General features: G+C 40.7%; 3 protein-coding genes across 3 annotated transcripts; 1 reads left to right on the forward strand and 2 right to left on the reverse strand.

Moving 5' to 3' along the window:
• Positions 1-946: 946 nt before the first annotated feature.
• On the reverse strand, positions 947-5813 carry LOC306972573 (mitochondrial import inner membrane translocase subunit TIM44-like). Its single transcript, XM_079569236.1, has 13 exons — positions 5744-5813; positions 5259-5363; positions 4997-5161; positions 3759-3839; positions 3549-3698; positions 3334-3464; positions 3178-3263; positions 2921-3013; positions 2712-2836; positions 2594-2644; positions 2405-2494; positions 2210-2320; positions 947-1614 (listed from the first exon to the last, which is right to left on the reverse strand). The coding sequence occupies exons 1-13, from the start codon at positions 5771-5773 to the stop codon at positions 1495-1497; spliced, it is 1338 nt and encodes a 445-aa protein (XP_079425362.1). The 5' UTR covers positions 5774-5813; the 3' UTR covers positions 947-1494.
• Positions 5814-6276: 463 nt separating this feature from the next.
• On the forward strand, positions 6277-13140 carry LOC306972306 (ras-related protein Rab-11B). The gene is made up of 5 exons (XM_079568880.1): positions 6277-6505; positions 9988-10183; positions 11804-11997; positions 12076-12156; positions 12494-13140. Exons 1-5 carry the CDS (start codon positions 6466-6468, stop codon positions 12637-12639), a joined length of 657 nt encoding a protein of 218 aa, XP_079425006.1. The 5' UTR covers positions 6277-6465; the 3' UTR covers positions 12640-13140.
• A 348-nt stretch (positions 13141-13488) lies between these two features.
• marchf2 (membrane-associated ring finger (C3HC4) 2) lies at positions 13489-16707 on the reverse strand. The gene is made up of 5 exons (XM_079568939.1): positions 16582-16707; positions 15720-15976; positions 15291-15486; positions 14939-15148; positions 13489-14669 (listed from the first exon to the last, which is right to left on the reverse strand). Exons 2-5 carry the CDS (start codon positions 15902-15904, stop codon positions 14514-14516), a joined length of 747 nt encoding a protein of 248 aa, XP_079425065.1. The 5' UTR covers positions 15905-15976; positions 16582-16707; the 3' UTR covers positions 13489-14513.
• Between the last annotated feature and the right edge of the window lie 1179 nt (positions 16708-17886).

Here is a 17886-nt window from a genome sequence, read left to right on the forward strand (position 1 = left end):
CCATACTGGCCCTGGGTGTGAACAGGCACAGGTTATTTAAAGCCTGATCTATCATTTCAATACAGCCAAATCCATAGGTTTATCAAGCAGCGTCAATGTTTAGATCCATGGGCATCTATCAAGGCATGTCAGATTTGAAATGAGAAAAACAAAAGGCACACACACAAAGCACAGTGTGGCTGCAAGTTTAATTTTCTACTGTGAGCACGAACATATGGCACACAGAAGCTGCTGAGTCGGTGAAACACAGCAAATCATATTCAGTGCCATTTTACTGCAAGAAGAGACAAGAAATACCTTCTCTTTATATAGCAAAGATCAATGTGAATTTGAAGCATAGGGCAAGATTTAGCCATTACATTGGTCGATGCATTGTTTACACATAAATGTCACTTTTTATTTAAAAGTACTCAAACTGTTACAGTTGGAATGTACACTTTTTCACACTTTAAATATTAGTCCATCCTGCTCCAAGGATCTAGAATTTACATAAAGGGAACAGAGATAATGTTCATGAAGTTCAATACTGACTCGACATTGAACATTTTACCTTCCTTTAGACTAGTTGGGAACGAACTGCAGGGGGCCAAAAGATTTGGAAGTGAAATGGTAAAAAACTCATGACATATGTGTTTGCTATAACTGCTCATTGGCCATTTTATTTTTTTTATGCTTTGATTAATTTGTGGAGTCTGTGGTTTTGGACTTGGGCCCAGCGTGAGGTAGGTTGAAGATTGGGAACCACTACTTTTGATGTAGTGTATGATGAAGCGCAAGTATTCATATGCAAATCGATGTAATACCTGTCCCCAGAAAACACAACAGAAACTGACTTTGATTTTTGAAGCAGTACGTTTACCTCACATACTGTTCATTACACAGAGGAAAAAAAAATCACATTCATTAGTATAAATTAAACAATCCACAGCCACCAAACTTAAAAAAAACAAAGCAACAACAATGGTACAACATGAGTTACATAATCAAATGGTCTGTGAACAAGACATAACATGGCCCCGGTCAACAAAGAAGCAGGTTTTTGTTTAACTTATAAATAGAACAATGGTACACCGAAGGTACATAGCCCAAATGTCTGTGAGGCTTTACATTGTATTTGAAGCTGTGATGGGACTGGCTCTTAATCATATAATTAAAATTTTACTGAATAAAGTATGTTTACATTTACTATCCTTAACTGGCTTTCTATATTTACAGACTTGCGGTCAACCAGAAAATCAACAATTTGACTATTTTTTACTTAGTTAATTTGCTGAATGTAACATCCACGGGTTTCCACAAACTGGACACGGTGATGCAGTTTCTTTTGATGGTTTGTCTTGAACACATTACTCAATGTTGTGTTAAGGTCACTCGTGGCCTGACTAGGATGTCACTATGCTTGAATAAGGTCACGGAGAGTTGGTCATTGTAGATATTCATGGCGTATGTTTGCTATTTGGTTCAGTTCATTTGTCCATGACAAGCCTGGCCTTCTTAAAGGATCTGCTCCGTGCTGGAGGCAGAAATGTCCAACAGTCTCCAGGCTGCACTGGGGTTTAGCTCCTCCTGGTCTCGACACAACGCCCACACATACATCATCCTCATCACCTTGTCCTGTTCAGGAAGTATATAAAAGGCAGTCAGAACTCTGGGAACAGGTCATTTCACAAAAAGTCGTGACTAGAATGTTTTAGAAAGGTTCTAAAATCCCCATTTTAATTTCCAATGTGTGCTTTCCAAAGATTAAAAATCTAAAGCACCAATTAGGACTTTATTAGAGACTTTTTCTTGGGAAATGAACGCGTGGCTTGGTTTATTATATTTTTGGTTTGGTTTACTTTCTGGTGTGATAATACTATCAAGAACAAAAACAAATAGCTTTTATATCAGATGAAAAGGGTTAGAATTGTAAATAAATTAACATTACAATTGATGTGAGAAATCAATATTTCTTTTGATCAGGTTCAAATCAATGTTTATACCTCGATTATCTGGGGACACGTGTTTCTGTGCTTTTGAAATAATTACAAAGAAAATCCTACATGATGTGCCTTTTGTATTCAATATGAATGATTATTTTAATTAATTTAGTGTTCTTTTTTATTGATATTGATAAATACAAAAAATTAAAAACAAAATTCTCTGGTACTTCCTGGACCATGATCATATCAGCTTGCTTGTATTTTTACAGGTCTTATGGCTGACTCACCGGATCTCCCTCCACGATGTCCCCTTTGGGGCTGCGGATCACCATGACGACCTGAGCCTGGAAGGTGATAATCAGCACTGGGCCCTGGTCCATCATCTTCCCCATTGCGAGCTGCAGCACAAAGCAAACGGTGCCTGTTATGCCTTTATAATATAGCATGTTAATTTGAATATTCTTTAATTATAATGCACTTACATCAATGTTGTCAATGTCCAGGACTTTGGACTGGAACATGAGACCCAAGGCACGGGCCTGCTGAATGGGATGGGCCAATTGACTGTACGTCTATTGAGAAGAATCAAATATTTAGATTATAGTCTTTAAAAGAAATGAATTAAAACCAGGCCCGTATAATCATACCGAAATGAGTAATTTAAAACTTACTGCTTCATAGCACCAGTCTTTCAGCACTTCCAGCTCGCCCCTGATCATAGCCTGCATTTTGCAGGGAAAAAAAGTTACTACAAATTTCAGTATTTAGTGTAACAAATATGATCTTTACCTCTAGAATGTTAGGAATAATGTCTCTCTCGCACTGTTTGAGAAAAGTGTCCTTGTCAAAAGTGGGGTCAGCTTTAACTATCTCTGTCAACACCTCGGACATCTCAGTCTTTGAGAAAAGACCACCTGGTAAATAACAGATACAATATATTGAGCTGAATTTCAAACCTGAATGTTAAGGAATAAAACAGAAGTGTTTTTCTCTTTTACCCAGAAATCCTGTAACCCTGTCTGTAACTGCTCTGGATGCTCGGACAACCACATTGTCACTTTCATCATACTTCATCTTCATCTCAAAAAATCCTGTGAGGAAAGAAACAAAGCCATGCCATGCACATTATGATTAACTACAGGCTGCCACCTTCTGGCCTCAGAAAGAACTGCTCCTACAGTGCAACACCTGACCATGTATTATCAATCTGACTGCATCTGACATGTTATGCATAATTCACGTCTGCAGTACTCACGGTTAAAAACAACATTGTTGTCCTTAAAGTCCTTCCATTGCTGAAACCATTTTGAATCCTTATGAAGAACAACACCCATAGCCTCCCTAGTCAGGAACAAGAAAGAATCCATATCAATAACTAAATAGAATTTTATTTAATCAAGTATTTCCTTACTCATTGGCTTCAAAGACCCTGGGATCATCTGTGCCTTTAGAGGAGAACTCTGTCCTCTTCCTCAGCTGAGGTGGAGCTCTGTAAGGACCAGCATCACCTGCATCCATCTCCTTCTTCACAGCCTCTACACCCTAACAAATGACATGTGCAGGTAGTAAATAGGCATAAAACAATATGAAAAATAATGCCTACAAACAGCGATTAAAACCCCAGACCTGTGAAATTGCCTTAAATGCACTGGTCTTGCCAAGTTTCTCTCCTCCTTTAGACACAGACTCAGCAGAGTGAATGGCTGTCCGCGCAGCTTCCTCCACACCCTCCTTGAGCTTCTTCCCCAGATCAGTGCGACTCACTTCTTCCAGACCCTACAACCACAACAAACAGTTTGCCCTGCACTAAACAAACAAAGCTCCAGTGGATCTGACCTCTTTCACCGTGTCCGATAAAGAGCCCAGTGTTTTCTTAAACACTTCTGATGTCTTTGAAGTCTCGGCTTCTATGGATTTCTGAACACATAAACAAGTGGAGAGTTAGAGTAGACAGATTATAGGTCATTTTTATGTGACATAAAAACAAAATTACATGATTCTGAATGTGAGCTGAGGGGCAAACTACGAAGCTGGATGAGAGAGGTAACAGGGTAAGTTTGGGCTTAACTCAACAAAGGGTCTAGCTCGCAGCGAAGATGGAAGACGGCTCTTTGACCAATCAGAGGAGACAATCCTCCACTCACTCAGCCTAACTCTGCAGTGTGTGGAGGGACCGAGAGGCAGCTTGATTCCTTTATATCAAAGCTTGCATGGATTATAAAATGTTGTAACTTATGCTACACATTACTGACGCAGATTTTAGAGGACTAGGCTTACTTCTCATTCATATAATTATATGTGTGTTACATTTAAGTTGTAATTAATTTTGTCAACACGTGAAGTAAACATCCTCCTTTCTCATCTTGTTTTTATGCGCAGCTTGGTTCAGACATGCAGCAATCCTGCGCAGCATAATAATAAACCAGTCATGAGTTTAGTGACAGATTTTGATATTCAGATGAACTGCCCGTCTCTGGCCATGATCGGTCACTCAGCGCCGACTCCTTCTGTTCCGCATGAGCGCACTCACAAAACCTCAGAGAAACTCAGGGTTAACTAAACCAACTGATAACATGCTTTGTAGTACCATTTATCCAGAGGCACAGGCTCCAGGACAAGTCCAACCCGCTTTGTAGTATACATGGTTTCTACAGGAAGCAGCAAGTCATATTTAATGCATTTTAATGCCCAAATACAATATTGCTATTGTCAAACGTAGAAATCTGTGCATATTTTATTTCTTAAGAGAGATCTGGGTAATGACTGTAAGGACAAGATCATGGATATAGGCGGAGGAAGTAAAGGAGATGTTGAGCCTTCATAATGACATGTTGACAATGTTGTCTCTGGTGGTCAGTTTGTCTGACAAATGTATTGGTAGCCTGGCATCCAGAATGATACCCCTCGGTTTATTTTATACACAGGGATCTCAATCGTCGGTACAGTGGGGAGTATGTATTTTTCTAGGCAGGGAACTTTTCACCTAAGTTAGTGGATGATTAGATTTCCCAAACCAATATATATATATACACAACAATCTATTATGGTAATCCTCATTAAAAAGTGAATCTTACAAATTTCTTGCGAGCTTGTTGAAGGGCATCAGATTCCTCAAGCCTTTTTGCCTCTTCTCTGAACTTCTTGATGTTCTCTTTCATCTCCTGATTCTTACTGAGCTCCTGTCGAAGATTATCCACAAATTCTCCAAGAAAACCTTTGCGCCCAGAGGAGTACCGCACCTGAAGAACAGACAGTGATGTAAGCATCCAGTCCCCAGTCACACTTTAGGACAGAAGAATGTTTCAGTGTCACCAGTTTAAATTTAGAGATTTGTACCTGCACCGACGGGGCTGGAGTCCGATGTAACCTGTACACATCTTTATGAAAAACCGAGGACACCAGGGGTCGAGAGCAAAGAGTCAGGGCCCGTTTGCCCAACAGCTATGGAGAGAATAAAAACACGATTACCCTCTATTTTCAAGATTTGCCCATTGTTGGAGTTAGCTAGTTTGCATCTGCAATCTAAAATGTATTGTACCACTACAACCTTTAATTTCTATGTCTTCATGTCTCTGCTTTCGTAGGACACACATAATACACACATTTCCACACATGTTGACCCAGGAGTGAGGCTGACTCAACATGCCATCATGAACTGTTCTGATCCAAGAAGACCAAACAAGAGGGGGGGGGGGGTTCAAAATAAAACCTCACTGGTTTATTTCACACACAATCTGACACTGTCACAAACATGCACTTTCATATCAAGACCTTGACAACTGATTAAAAGAACAAGGTGAGCAGCGAATGAATAGCCTTACCTCGTAACACCGACACACGGAGGCCGCCATCTTGATCTTGAAGAAGGGAGACGCACGTGGTTTCCCCTGCGTCAGCTGGCCTTTGTTTAGACCAATCAGAGTGGGGTAACTGGGTGGTGGGAGGAGCCAACTGTCACAGCTGCATTAAAGGGACATCCCCCCAACCAAACAAAATGCATTTATTTATTTATTTATTCACTTACTTACTTACTTACTTACTTACTTACTTACTTACTTACTTACTTACTTACTTACTTACTTACTTATTTATTTATTAAATCATGTTTCAAAAAGTTTTTTTTTTTATCGCAACAAATACAACCAAATACGGTGCTTTATGTGTACATGATCAAAGTCAATAGTATACATAATAACAAAATAAAAATAATACAAAATAATAAAGTTCGGGGAAGCATGAAAAGCGTCGTTTCATCCACAAAGTCGTGACAGTTTCCTCGGAGCTGAGGAGACTCTGTGGGTATGCCAGCATTGCGCGCCCCCTGGCGAAAGCTATGCGCATCACAGGGACTCCTCCCCTCCCTCTGCAGACTTCAGCTCCTTTTCTGCGGCCAGTTCGCCCTGACAGCAGCCGACTCTGGCGCACACTCCATTCCAAACCTTTATCCTATATTTTACATCCTACAGCTAACACGGGCTCACGCTAGTTTCTACGGTTTCTACGCAGCCTTTTCCGGGGACCAGCGTCGGAGCAGCCTCGTAGAATGGGGAACCGAGACGATGAATACGATTTCTTGTTCAAAGGTAAAGATGACTGCATACCCTACCCATAACGACAAAGCTACCCATGGTTTATTAAACAAATATTTTTGCTTTTCTTATAGCTCCATATGAGCTTTTTAAGCATCAGTGCTGATGTTGTAATCACCGGTGACAGTCGGTCTATTATAACACAATACTCACATTGTAACATTACATTGCCTCAAGCTGTATTTATAGGATGCAACACCCAGTCCTTGCACTGCCTTTGTATTAAAGTTTTATCAACTCCCTGTGCAGTAATTGGCTACAATGAAAGCCCGTGTTATTTGTGGGATAGACTTTTATTTATGACCCATTTCACCTCATCCCAGGCCTATGCGCGACAGTACCTATTATTGATCCACAGGCATCCTCCTCTTGTGAAGATGCTCAAGGTGCTGTATTGACTTGTTATGCTGAAAAAAGTCATTGTGGATGTGTTTTTAACAGCTTGTGTTGTGTCATTGAAATAAGTATATGTATAATGTTGCCCTGTATACAGTAGCCTATGTTTGTATCCAGAATGAGTTCCTTTGATCGTAATCCTGGGGCACATTAACATCCTGGGCCTGCACATGCAAAACCGCCATTTAGATGTAACAAAGTCTCCTCTGTGGTATGAATAGGGCATCTGCTGGAGGGAAGAACCCCCCTACACACATCCCATCACAAACACACCCTTTTGGTTCTCCTGTCCTGGGCTATACCCGGCCCATCGTCCCAAATCTTAGTCCTAACAGGAAGGGCAAGGCACTGTGAAACTGTCGATTCAGGTTTTGATGAGGCTGTTATCAGCTTCCTGCAGCCTGAGGGGAGCACTGTGTTGGACAGGGACAAAGTTGGGCTCAATTTCCTCAGTGAAGAAAACAACAACACTGCACCTCCTCTCCTGTTGTGATGCGAACAACAGACACACCAGTAATAGCTGATAAAGTCATCTGATTTCTCTGTGCATTTACCTCTATGGCATAAGACCAATAGTTTATATATAGCATCTGTAATGAAAGCAATGGTGTACACTTTTCAAAGGGCTACACTGTATTCAGTATGATGGTAGTGATGGTGGTGATGGTGGTGGTGGTGGTGGTAGTGATGGTGGTGATGGTGGTGATGGTGGTAGGCTACATCTGCCCTGTGGTAGAGTGACTGAAGCGAAGCTGCCAGTCTACGCCATCAGCACCTCCAAACACCACCATTCACTCTCACACTACTGTAATAGTGTGTACCAGACCTACACACATAAATACATGTGATTCTGGTATTAATTTAGTAATTCATATTTTAGTCTCTCCTTGGCGTTAAAGCTCCTGGACAGTTTGATAATGTGTAGTGTTGTCTGAATCTCTATTTTAAAACATAGAGTGCAAATCTAATTACAACGGCTATTCTTGTCAGGGACATTGCAGCTAGGTTTTATCTGAAAATCATGCAGCGCTATTATGGTATGATATGTGACATCCGCAGATAATTAGATCCTCAGGCTGGCCAAAACACCAATTTATAGATATCTATAAGACAGTGGTTCTCAACCTTTTGGAGCTGCGACCCCCATTATAACAGGTAAAGGGGTTCGTGACCCCCCGCCCGGGTCACACCATGAGAAATAGGAACATTAGCCTACATAATTCTTAATTTAAAAAATAAATAAATAGCTGAAATAAAATTCATGAAACTACAAACAAATAATGGCACTCTGGTACAATAGTAAACACATACTACAATAAAACATTAGATTATTTGCTACTGAAAATATGTATATTTTATCTAAATGATCTGGCGACCCCCCAAATTTGTCTCGCAACCCCCATGGGGGTCCCGACCCCCAGGTTGAGAGCCACTGCTATAAGACACCAGTAATATCACTGACTTAATTCAAATCTAGTGGTACTCCTTTAGTGCTATGTTTTGGGTGTTCCATTTAAACAGCCTACAAATTATAATCCATCTTTTTTCAAAGAGGTGTTGATTAGGAAAGGCATCCTGCAAATTATAATCCAAATCATTGTGCTTATGCACACGAGTCTTGCACAGCACCCTCAAGAAATACCCCTGGTGAATATAAGAAAAGAATACCATGGGACAAAAATGTACCCTTTTAAACTTCAACTTTATTTTTAATCATATTTTGCATACTACAATAACATATGGTTCCCAGCACAAAGAGAAAGAAAAACTGAGAGTTTACAGTGTCACAATTATTGACACTCCTTTGTACTCCTTTATGCTCTGCGCTGTGTCCTTTGGTCAAGATACAGCTGCTGATGGCATTGGAGAAAACATGAATCTGATACATGCATGCAGAATCTCTAGATCTTTCATGTTGCTTCCATTCTGATGAAATGGGCATTAGAAGAAGAAGAACTTTATTTGTATAGTGCCTTTTCACAGACAGTCACAAAGCGCTTTTAACTCCACATTTTGAGTGAGATTCTGGTCAGGGGGCTGGTATGGTCAGGGGGCATTCCTCTGGAAGAAAAGAAGAACCAAATCATTTACATCCCATCAGCATTTTTGATGTCATAGTCACTTCAAGCTTTTATCTCTCACCTGACCACACACGTAACATGATCCCATTCCAAATATGAGATTTTTGATACTGTTTGAAAACCTTAAAAAGAAATGTGGTGATGACTGCCTATTTGTTCCGAAGATCCAATTAACTTGGGCAATTCTCGAGCAATGATTCTTGGAGAGGGAATATGTCTCATGTGTGACTTCATATTTAAAACCCATAAAAAGGGAATTTAGGAATACGCTTTTTTGGGCAGGGGCCCTGTAGACTTTATTGGATTGAACAGCATTGAGTGAATGAGGGTGAATAGTGGGGAAAGACATTAGGAAGTTTTCAGAACCATGTCTCAAACCTACTCTGAGGTCGGAACAGTGTTTTGTGTACATGGCAGCAGCCTTAATCGCTAGACTAGTGGCTGCGCCGAAATGGCCAATTTTCCTTCACCACTCCTTATATATGAGAGAAATGAGAGAAAAGGGGGGTCACCAACCCTATGCACCCTATGCCTCAAAGGGTATAGGGTATATTGGGGTATATTTGGGGGTATCCCCAGTAGCCCTTGGGACTTTTTCTAAAACATAAAACAGTTCAATTTGTTGCATCTTGATGTCAAAAAATACATTTATTTGTGTTCTTGAGGCTGATTTAAGTTAAGTTTTAATTTATCATATAATATGCTTAATAGTTTATAATTAAACAGTTATTATTATTTTTAATTGGTAGCCATGAGAACAACTTACTGGTCTTGAGGTAGCCTTTTTGGCTCTAACAAGTGACACATATTTTTCTTTTTTTAAATATATTTATTTGTTCGATTATTTATTTTTGAAACACATTTTGTCTTGTAGTGTATTTCTGTAAATATAGAGTAAAAGGGTAAAGAGTAAAGACATTTTGTCAGACAACATTCCTTTCCAATATTTCCTGTTTTGCACTGTAATATTTTTCAGTATCTTTTCACTTGTCTTCACAGTCGTGTTAATTGGGGATTCAGGTGTTGGCAAGAGTAACCTGCTGTCTCGATTCACAAGGAATGAGTTCAACTTGGAGAGTAAAAGCACCATAGGGGTGGAGTTTGCAACACGCAGCATCCAGGTGGACGGCAAGACAATAAAGGCTCAGATCTGGGATACAGCGGGACAGGAGCGCTACAGAGCCATCACCTCAGCGTGAGTTTTGTGGAAACTGACATTTTGACTGCATGCAGCAATTCTGTTACAGGACTATGTCTTATTCCCAATGTTTGTGTGGGGCCTTTCCTTCTTAGGGGTTTTCCAAGTACAATTTCCCCCATCAACCCCTTCTGCATGGCTGGGGCAATGCAATACAATACCTGTTAGTGATAAGCAGTGGTGGTCAGTGCTTGATTTCATTACTTGAGTAAAAGTACAGATAGAACTCGTCAGTCACTCAGTCAAATTATTACTTAAAAGCACAAAACATGCTCCTAATGACCAGCTCAACCCAGAGAATGCTATTTCTGCTGTGGGTAATGAAAGAATGGATTTGGATGAGAACCTACAGCCATGTCTTAAGAGAGCGGAGCCGCTCACAGCAAAAGCACATGTTTGTTTGTACATTTATTAGGTATTTTTCAATTATGAAAATATCTGTAATTAAATAAATGCTTGTATTTCAATTGTATTTATTGGGTAACATTCTATGCGTTGTGTTGTTAAGCTAAAGAACTGAATTATTTAAATGAGTGGCTTTGAAAACATTATGACACCCAAATTCACCACCTGAAACCTTCTTCCTTGTCATGAGTCAATGACATTGACAGGAGGTCTGCACAACACCACCTACCACCACTACCTACTTTTTTTTTTCCTAGTAGTGGAACGATAAGGATTTTATTGTATTTTAAACCATTTGTGGGAAAGACACTGTGCATTTAATTATAAATAATGGGTTTCAATTTCATAAACTTCCAGGCTAGTTTTCTTGCATTTGTGTGAAATGTGAAACGTGCCTCTAAAGTCTTCCCTGTGAAAAACTGGGATGATACAAATGTGTCAAGAAAGATAGGAATGAGTTTGGACTACAACTAATATTTCAACTGAGAATTTTCCTCTTTTATTGTGTGTAATAAAACAAAATCAGGAATCGGGCCTTTAAGTAAATTTACGTTGTTACTGACCACCTCTGGTGATAAAGCACCTTGACACAAAAACACATAAACCCAGTACAGTCGTTCGTCATATAATTAGATTATTATGAAAAAGTGCATTCACTTCTGTTATTCAACTTAAACTGTGAAACTAATATATGATAAACTCATTACATGCAAAGTGAGATATGTATAGCCTTTATTTGTTATAATTTGGATTATTATGGCTCAGCTTGTAAAAACCCTTAATTAAAAATCTCATAAAATGTAAAGATTTTGAAATGGACTGTAAGCCATAATCATCAAAATTATAACAAATAAAGGCTTGACATGTGTCACTTTGCATGTAATGAGTCTATATCATACATTAGTTTCACATTTTAAGTTGAATTACATTAATAAATGAGCTTTTTCATGATATTCTAATTATATGACGAGCACCTGTATATTGAAAATATGAAGAAAAAAAAAGTCACTGAAAAAATGTCTGGATTAGAGAAACACAGTGGCTATTGTTTTCAAATATAATATTATTAAGTAGCCGGCCCATTCAGTCGTGAGTTCTCTTCATTTTCTAAGCAGGCTTTGCTTGTGCGTTCGAGACTTGCATTGTATACTTGTTAAATCTACCTAACCCTAACCCCAAACCTAACCCTACCTTGTGCTTTTACCTTCTCAGATACTATAGAGGGGCTGTAGGAGCACTGTTAGTGTATGACATTGCCAAACACTTGACTTATGAGAATGTGGAACGCTGGCTAAAAGAGCTAAGGGACCATGCAGACAACAACATAGTGATTATGTTGGTTGGAAACAAGAGTGACCTGCGTCACCTCAGAGCAGTGCCCACGGACGAGGCCCGGGCCTTCGCAGGTGTGCAAACTCAAACTTTCTGCCCATCACTTTGAAAGCAGATTCATCACAGCTACTAAAACTCTGTTTTTATTTCAGAAAAGAACAATCTGTCTTTCATTGAAACCTCAGCCTTGGACTCAACAAACGTTGAAGAAGCCTTCAAGAATATCCTTACAGGTGGGTCGTCATTACTTCTCATGATGCAAATTAGAGTAAAGTCCTAAATTCTGTGGGTCATCACAGTTGGTTTAAAGCCAATACGATTCCTGAAAGCTGCATAAACCACATGGTGCATTATCTAATCTAATTTTGTTCTACTAGAGTTAGAGATAGGTGAAGGGCGCCCCATATGATGCATAGGGCATTTGTAAAACAGCATTTCACATGAAAAACTTTCCGCATTTAGTTTAGATCGACACAACCTTTCGCTTATAGCGGTTTCTTAGAAGTTAACTAAATTCTGTAACGACACTGCTTTGGCACAACATAATTTAATGTGTTTTTCCTGTCCCAGAAATATACCGGATTGTGTCGCAGAAGCAGATTGCTGAAAGGTCCGCCCATGATGAGTCTCCGGGGAATAACGTGGTAGACATCAGTGTGCCACCAACCACAGATGGCCAAAGAGGGAGCAAGCTACAGTGCTGTCAGAACCTGTAGCCTCAGCGCATCTTAACTTGACCTGGGTCGATTATTAGTTGAAATCCAGTGCGCTGGTCTGCTTCCATCTGCTTTAGGTGCAATGTGTGTTTGTCTGCACTTTTTAACAAGCAAGATCAGTCCCATTAAGCCACAAATGTTCAATTCTCAGATGTATCTGAAATGATTTCAAATCATAATTTGACCCAGGTTTGCTACACTGTAGTGTGAAATCAGGACTGATGGTATCATCCAAAAGCTACTGGTTACTTTTGATTGTGGAGCTGACACCCCGAGACCTCTCCTGTGCTGAAGGTCTCCAGGTGACCCGCTTATTTCTCTCCGTACCAGCAGTCCTGCTTCGGGCGTCCCGTCCTTAGTCAAGTCTTCATCTCAAACATGGTTTTGATGCTGCTGAATCTCTTATTGTGTAAAGTATATTTTTTTTGTTTTGATTTTGAATAGCTTGTCTGCTCACATACATTATATTAATGCCATGAAATAAAAATTTTACAACATTGAGATTGTGCTCTTGTCTCCGAAAAACAAACGCACATTGTCCTCAACCAAAGGGGCGTTCCAGAAAAGTGACTTCAAAAGCTAGACTTTGGATAAGTTTGGTTTATCGGAGTTTGGTCCAAATTAAAAGTTTAAGTCAAAACTTGATAAATACATAATAAATGTATATCATTGAAATTGAGGGGGGGAAAGACCATTGTAATTGTAATATTGCTCTTTGTTCTCTTGGTCACATGAGTGAGCTATTGGGGTTTGTCTGCATGTCTGGATTTTCTGGTCCACTCTATAGGAACAGCCCTCTGGTACATAAACTCACCAGTGATCAGAATGTATTAACAAACCCTCAGTGAATTCAGAAGTCCCTCATGTTTTATTGCACACTAACCCAACTTTCCAAGGGATGCAGCAGGAAGACTACAACAACACAAATTACTGTTTAGTGTGTGCTCAGCTGCATACATTGATTGACATCTCAAATCAGTGAAGATTGCCAAACTTTGGCACGTTTTACACTTACTCTGGCACTGATCAGGTTTATGTTGAACAAAACTTGTCATCTTGTCTTCTGAACACTGTATTTTCCCTTATTTTAAAACTCACCTCTCATGACATTAGACATAACACTACTAGTCATTGCTACACAGCCCAAAGAATGAATGGTGCATTTACAAGTGGAGCAGGGGTGTTGCAATGCGCTTTTACAATAGTAGTAGAAACTGCACCCAGTTAGACTGCAAACGAATGTTCAGACTTTAACCATTTCCATGAGCCCGTAGAACAGAAGCCATATTAAGCTTTTTGCAACAATCTATACTGACCCCATGTGTGAAATGTTTCAACCATAAACCGCTTTTCATGACAAAGCTTTACATTAAAATTTTAAGAGCCGCAGATAACCAGGTTCTCAAATAAGACAAGTAGAATGTCTGTAATGTTGTCATCCCCTGGGTTACTGACTGCCCATTGTTTAAAACCAGCTAAATACATTGTGCAGGGCATGGGGGTTATAGGTAGTGAATATTGTTTCATATTATACTGTAGTAGCATGCCATATCAGTTATAACCTGCTACATTAGCTTGTGTCTTAGTTTCTCAGTTTTGTGTTCGACATTATGTCAAGCTGGCAAGTCCACAATGAAAGGAGCAGCTCACATGGCAGCTCTAGGCATCCAATGGGTGTCGTTCAGCTGTGATTCTGGAATGAGTTCTTCCCAAGACACTTCAGTGGTCTTTCAATACTGTGTATCATACATCAAGTGCTTCCACAAAAGAAGAAAGGGAATAGTCTGTCTCTCTCTCCCAATGGTCCAGGTGAAGTGCAAAAGTTATTTAATACGTTTAAACTTGTTTTAGAGAGTGCTTGTTAGACTTGGCACTCAAACAATAGTCTCGTCAGTCATTTTCTTGGTCGACTTGGTCGGCATCGAGCGCTGGGTGGTGTGGCCCCCTTTAATGTCAGGCATGAGCAGGCGCACCCTCTGATTGGTCCTTCTCCACTCCGAGTACAACTGACAGTGATACCGAAAGGACACCTGAGATTGAGACGAAGCAGAAATAAGAAGAGGTCACGGCAGAGAATTAGACAATCCAGAACCAAGAAATTTGAGACACTATTGTACAGCCTTCAGGTGGGACAGCGCTACTGCAGTGGCCCAGGTGATCTAAGCACTGCACGCTCACTGTATAGGTTACATAATGAATAAATATCTTTCAAATGTTTCCAGTGATGTTTGGAGGTTTGCGATGTCCACTGTTAAAATTGTGAGAAATTATAAAAGCGATAGAATGTGTTGAAAATTACCAGTGTCCAGAGGATGTAGATGGTAAAGAGGGCAATGGTGAGTGCGATGAGTCCTGCAGCCTCCACTCTGCTCTTGAGCTGAATATGGTCCTGGGCTCCTCTCAGACACAGCCAACCAGAGATGGCAGCAAGGGGCGTGATGAGCAGGAAACAAGCCATATCACACAGCAGAGTGCGCTTCTCACTGCGTGGACCGGGGTCCTTCAGCCACTGTACAACATATGTGTGCAATATTTACATAAATACATTTTACTCTCTTTATAAAAAGTCTGTATTTAGAATGTTTGGAAAACTCAAAAAGGAAGGTATAAAAGGCAAAAGGGTATAGTTCCAATAAAACAGACTAATTTACCCGAGTTAGGGGCTGTGGTCGCCGCTCAATAGTGAACTCGGTGTGGCAGAGCTCACAGTAGCTGGTGTTGGAGGATGACAGCCACTTTTCAAGGCAGCTTTTGTGTACTTTGCCCAGTGTCCCTGTGCAGTCACAAGGGGACAGCAGTATCTCCCCTCCAGCTCCTTCATGGCAGATCCGACACATGCCCACATCACTAAAGAATAGAACATAAATCAGTATAATGGCAAAAACATTGCACCCTTTCATGTCAATAAAGTATTAAAAGTAAATATTATTTTTCTTGTAGGGAGAAATTATTTATCCGAACAAGTATTCTCAAATCTCATGTAAAGGTGAAATTCTTTATTTGTAAATTATTCCATAGTTTTATTATCTGACAATATTTCATGGCACATTTTGCATAAACTTGTGGGCCTTAAAACGCACCTCTGCAAACCGACAGCCTTAACAACCGTGGAAAGTGGGCGTCCATCTTTAGCGGTCACTTTGGCGACATACTGGGCCTGGGCAGTGGAGTCCGACTCCTCTGAATCTTTGGAGGTTTCTGATTCAGCACTCCCAGTGTAATCACACAGGGATCCAGGCAGGTGACAACAGCCCGATGAGGACATGACTCTGCTCACAGACTCCTCCAGAGGAAAGTTAATGGTCCAAATCCTCTGGGTTTCACGCTCCTCTCCTCTCTGCCCACAAGCACAGAGTCCATCAATATCAGAATCAGAACTTAGTGTCAGTATTTCAATACATCAGTGTGAGGGAAACTGGAAATATGAATATAGCAGTGACTGGACAGGCGGTAAGACGGCGTATCGACACGTGATATGCCACAAACACATATTTTTTTTGCTGCATTGCACAGATTAACATTAGCTTAAAGTTATGGGTCATTAATCATCCCAGTAATATGGTCCGACGGAAGCATGTTGTTTGGAGATAAACAGGCCCCTAGCGGCATAATAAACGCTGATCTTGTTTACACTGAAGATAACAAAATCACAACACAATGGCATTTAAATACAGCAACACCATTTCCACTGTCGCACAATAGAGCTCAGCTATTAAATACGATAGCACACCACTGGCTGTGAAATGAACCGCCGTAGGTATGTAGCTCTAAAGCAGCAACAGAGGAGAAACGAAGCTCTTTATGTCCCCCTCTGTGTAGTAGCGCTGTGCGAAACGATGTCTGTTCAACACAAAGGGCTGGCGTTTACTATGACACAGCTGCTACATACCTCGACAAGAATACGAGGATTGACAAACAAGCATCAGCCAAAAATCTACTCACCCCACGGCCTCCCCTTTTCTGGCTCGGCCTTGGCCTTGGCCCTGTGTTATCCAGACGCTACGAGCCTGACTAGTTCCCTACACAGCCCGAGCCACGGAGAAGAATGACATTAACATCTAACGCTGGCCCAAATCCATCCACACAGCTGCACACGGGAGACCACCGCTCGCACTGTGTCCTCCCCATGACACCAGGGCTTCTCCCGGGGCTGCTTTTGTTTGGAAAAGCGAGAGGCACGTAACCTGGCTAACACCAGGCTGCTGTGTGCGCTCGAATTATTTCGAACTGCACAACAGCCTGGGGACCATGGCCAAATCTCCGGTGGATTTGGGAACCAATCACAGAGCGAGGAGGGACGGCAAGACGATGACGCGCTATTCGATATATGGAAGCTTGTAGTTTATTTACGGATAATTTTTAAAACAGTGTATTTACGGATCCAACATGACAGCAGCAGACACGATGGTATTTTTTGATCAAGCTTTAGACCTTGTTCTAAATAATTTAGCTCAAAAGTTTACAGCGGGTACGTCATACGTCATCTCATACGATGATATGATTGGCTGGGGCTACGTGCAGACGCATGACTTTTTTTTTTTTTTTTTCGTATCGCCCAATAAACGACTATGGACGATCGTAAACCACACCTCTCCTACGAGAAAATGAATTGGTGGTCCCCAGACTAAATATCACTTGTGATTTTAGTCTGGTGTTAGCCAGGCTAAGAGGCACGGGCACTCCTGCAGGATTACCACAGACAGCTAACGGGGCTAACGTGGCTAGCATCAGGGCCAGCCCACTTCCAACAGCCCTCAGCTGTAACCCGGTCACGTGACATGATGGCGTATCTGTAGTAGTCCGACATCAAAGCCACAATAACAGGATAAATACAATCTGTTGGGGTATTTTTCTGCGCTGGGTGTTAGGCGAATGCGTAGGCTGTATCAATTCACCACGTTCATATTCTGAAATATACCGACCAGTTTTAAAAAGGGATAGATATGGATGCAGCAATGTCGGTTGAAAGAATCCGCCTAGACCCCTCCATGATCAGACATGCATCACTTTGGTGGTGTTTTCATTTTCACCACAAGGGGGATTCGTTGTTCTGCCTTTTTTTTTTAGGTGAAGACAAGAGAGTCATATCCTGAGTTGAAATATTTTGAGGTTATTTGATATGCAGTGTTGGGGGCAACATGTTACAAAAGTAAGGAATTACAAAAATATATTACTTTTTTCAGTAACTGAGGAATATAACATACACTTACACCAGTGTTAATTTCGTCGACTAAAATATTTAGTCTT

This window comes from Gobius niger (genome assembly GCF_951799975.1).
Source record: "Gobius niger genome assembly, chromosome: 13".
NCBI lineage: Eukaryota > Metazoa > Chordata > Actinopteri > Gobiiformes > Gobiidae > Gobius > Gobius niger.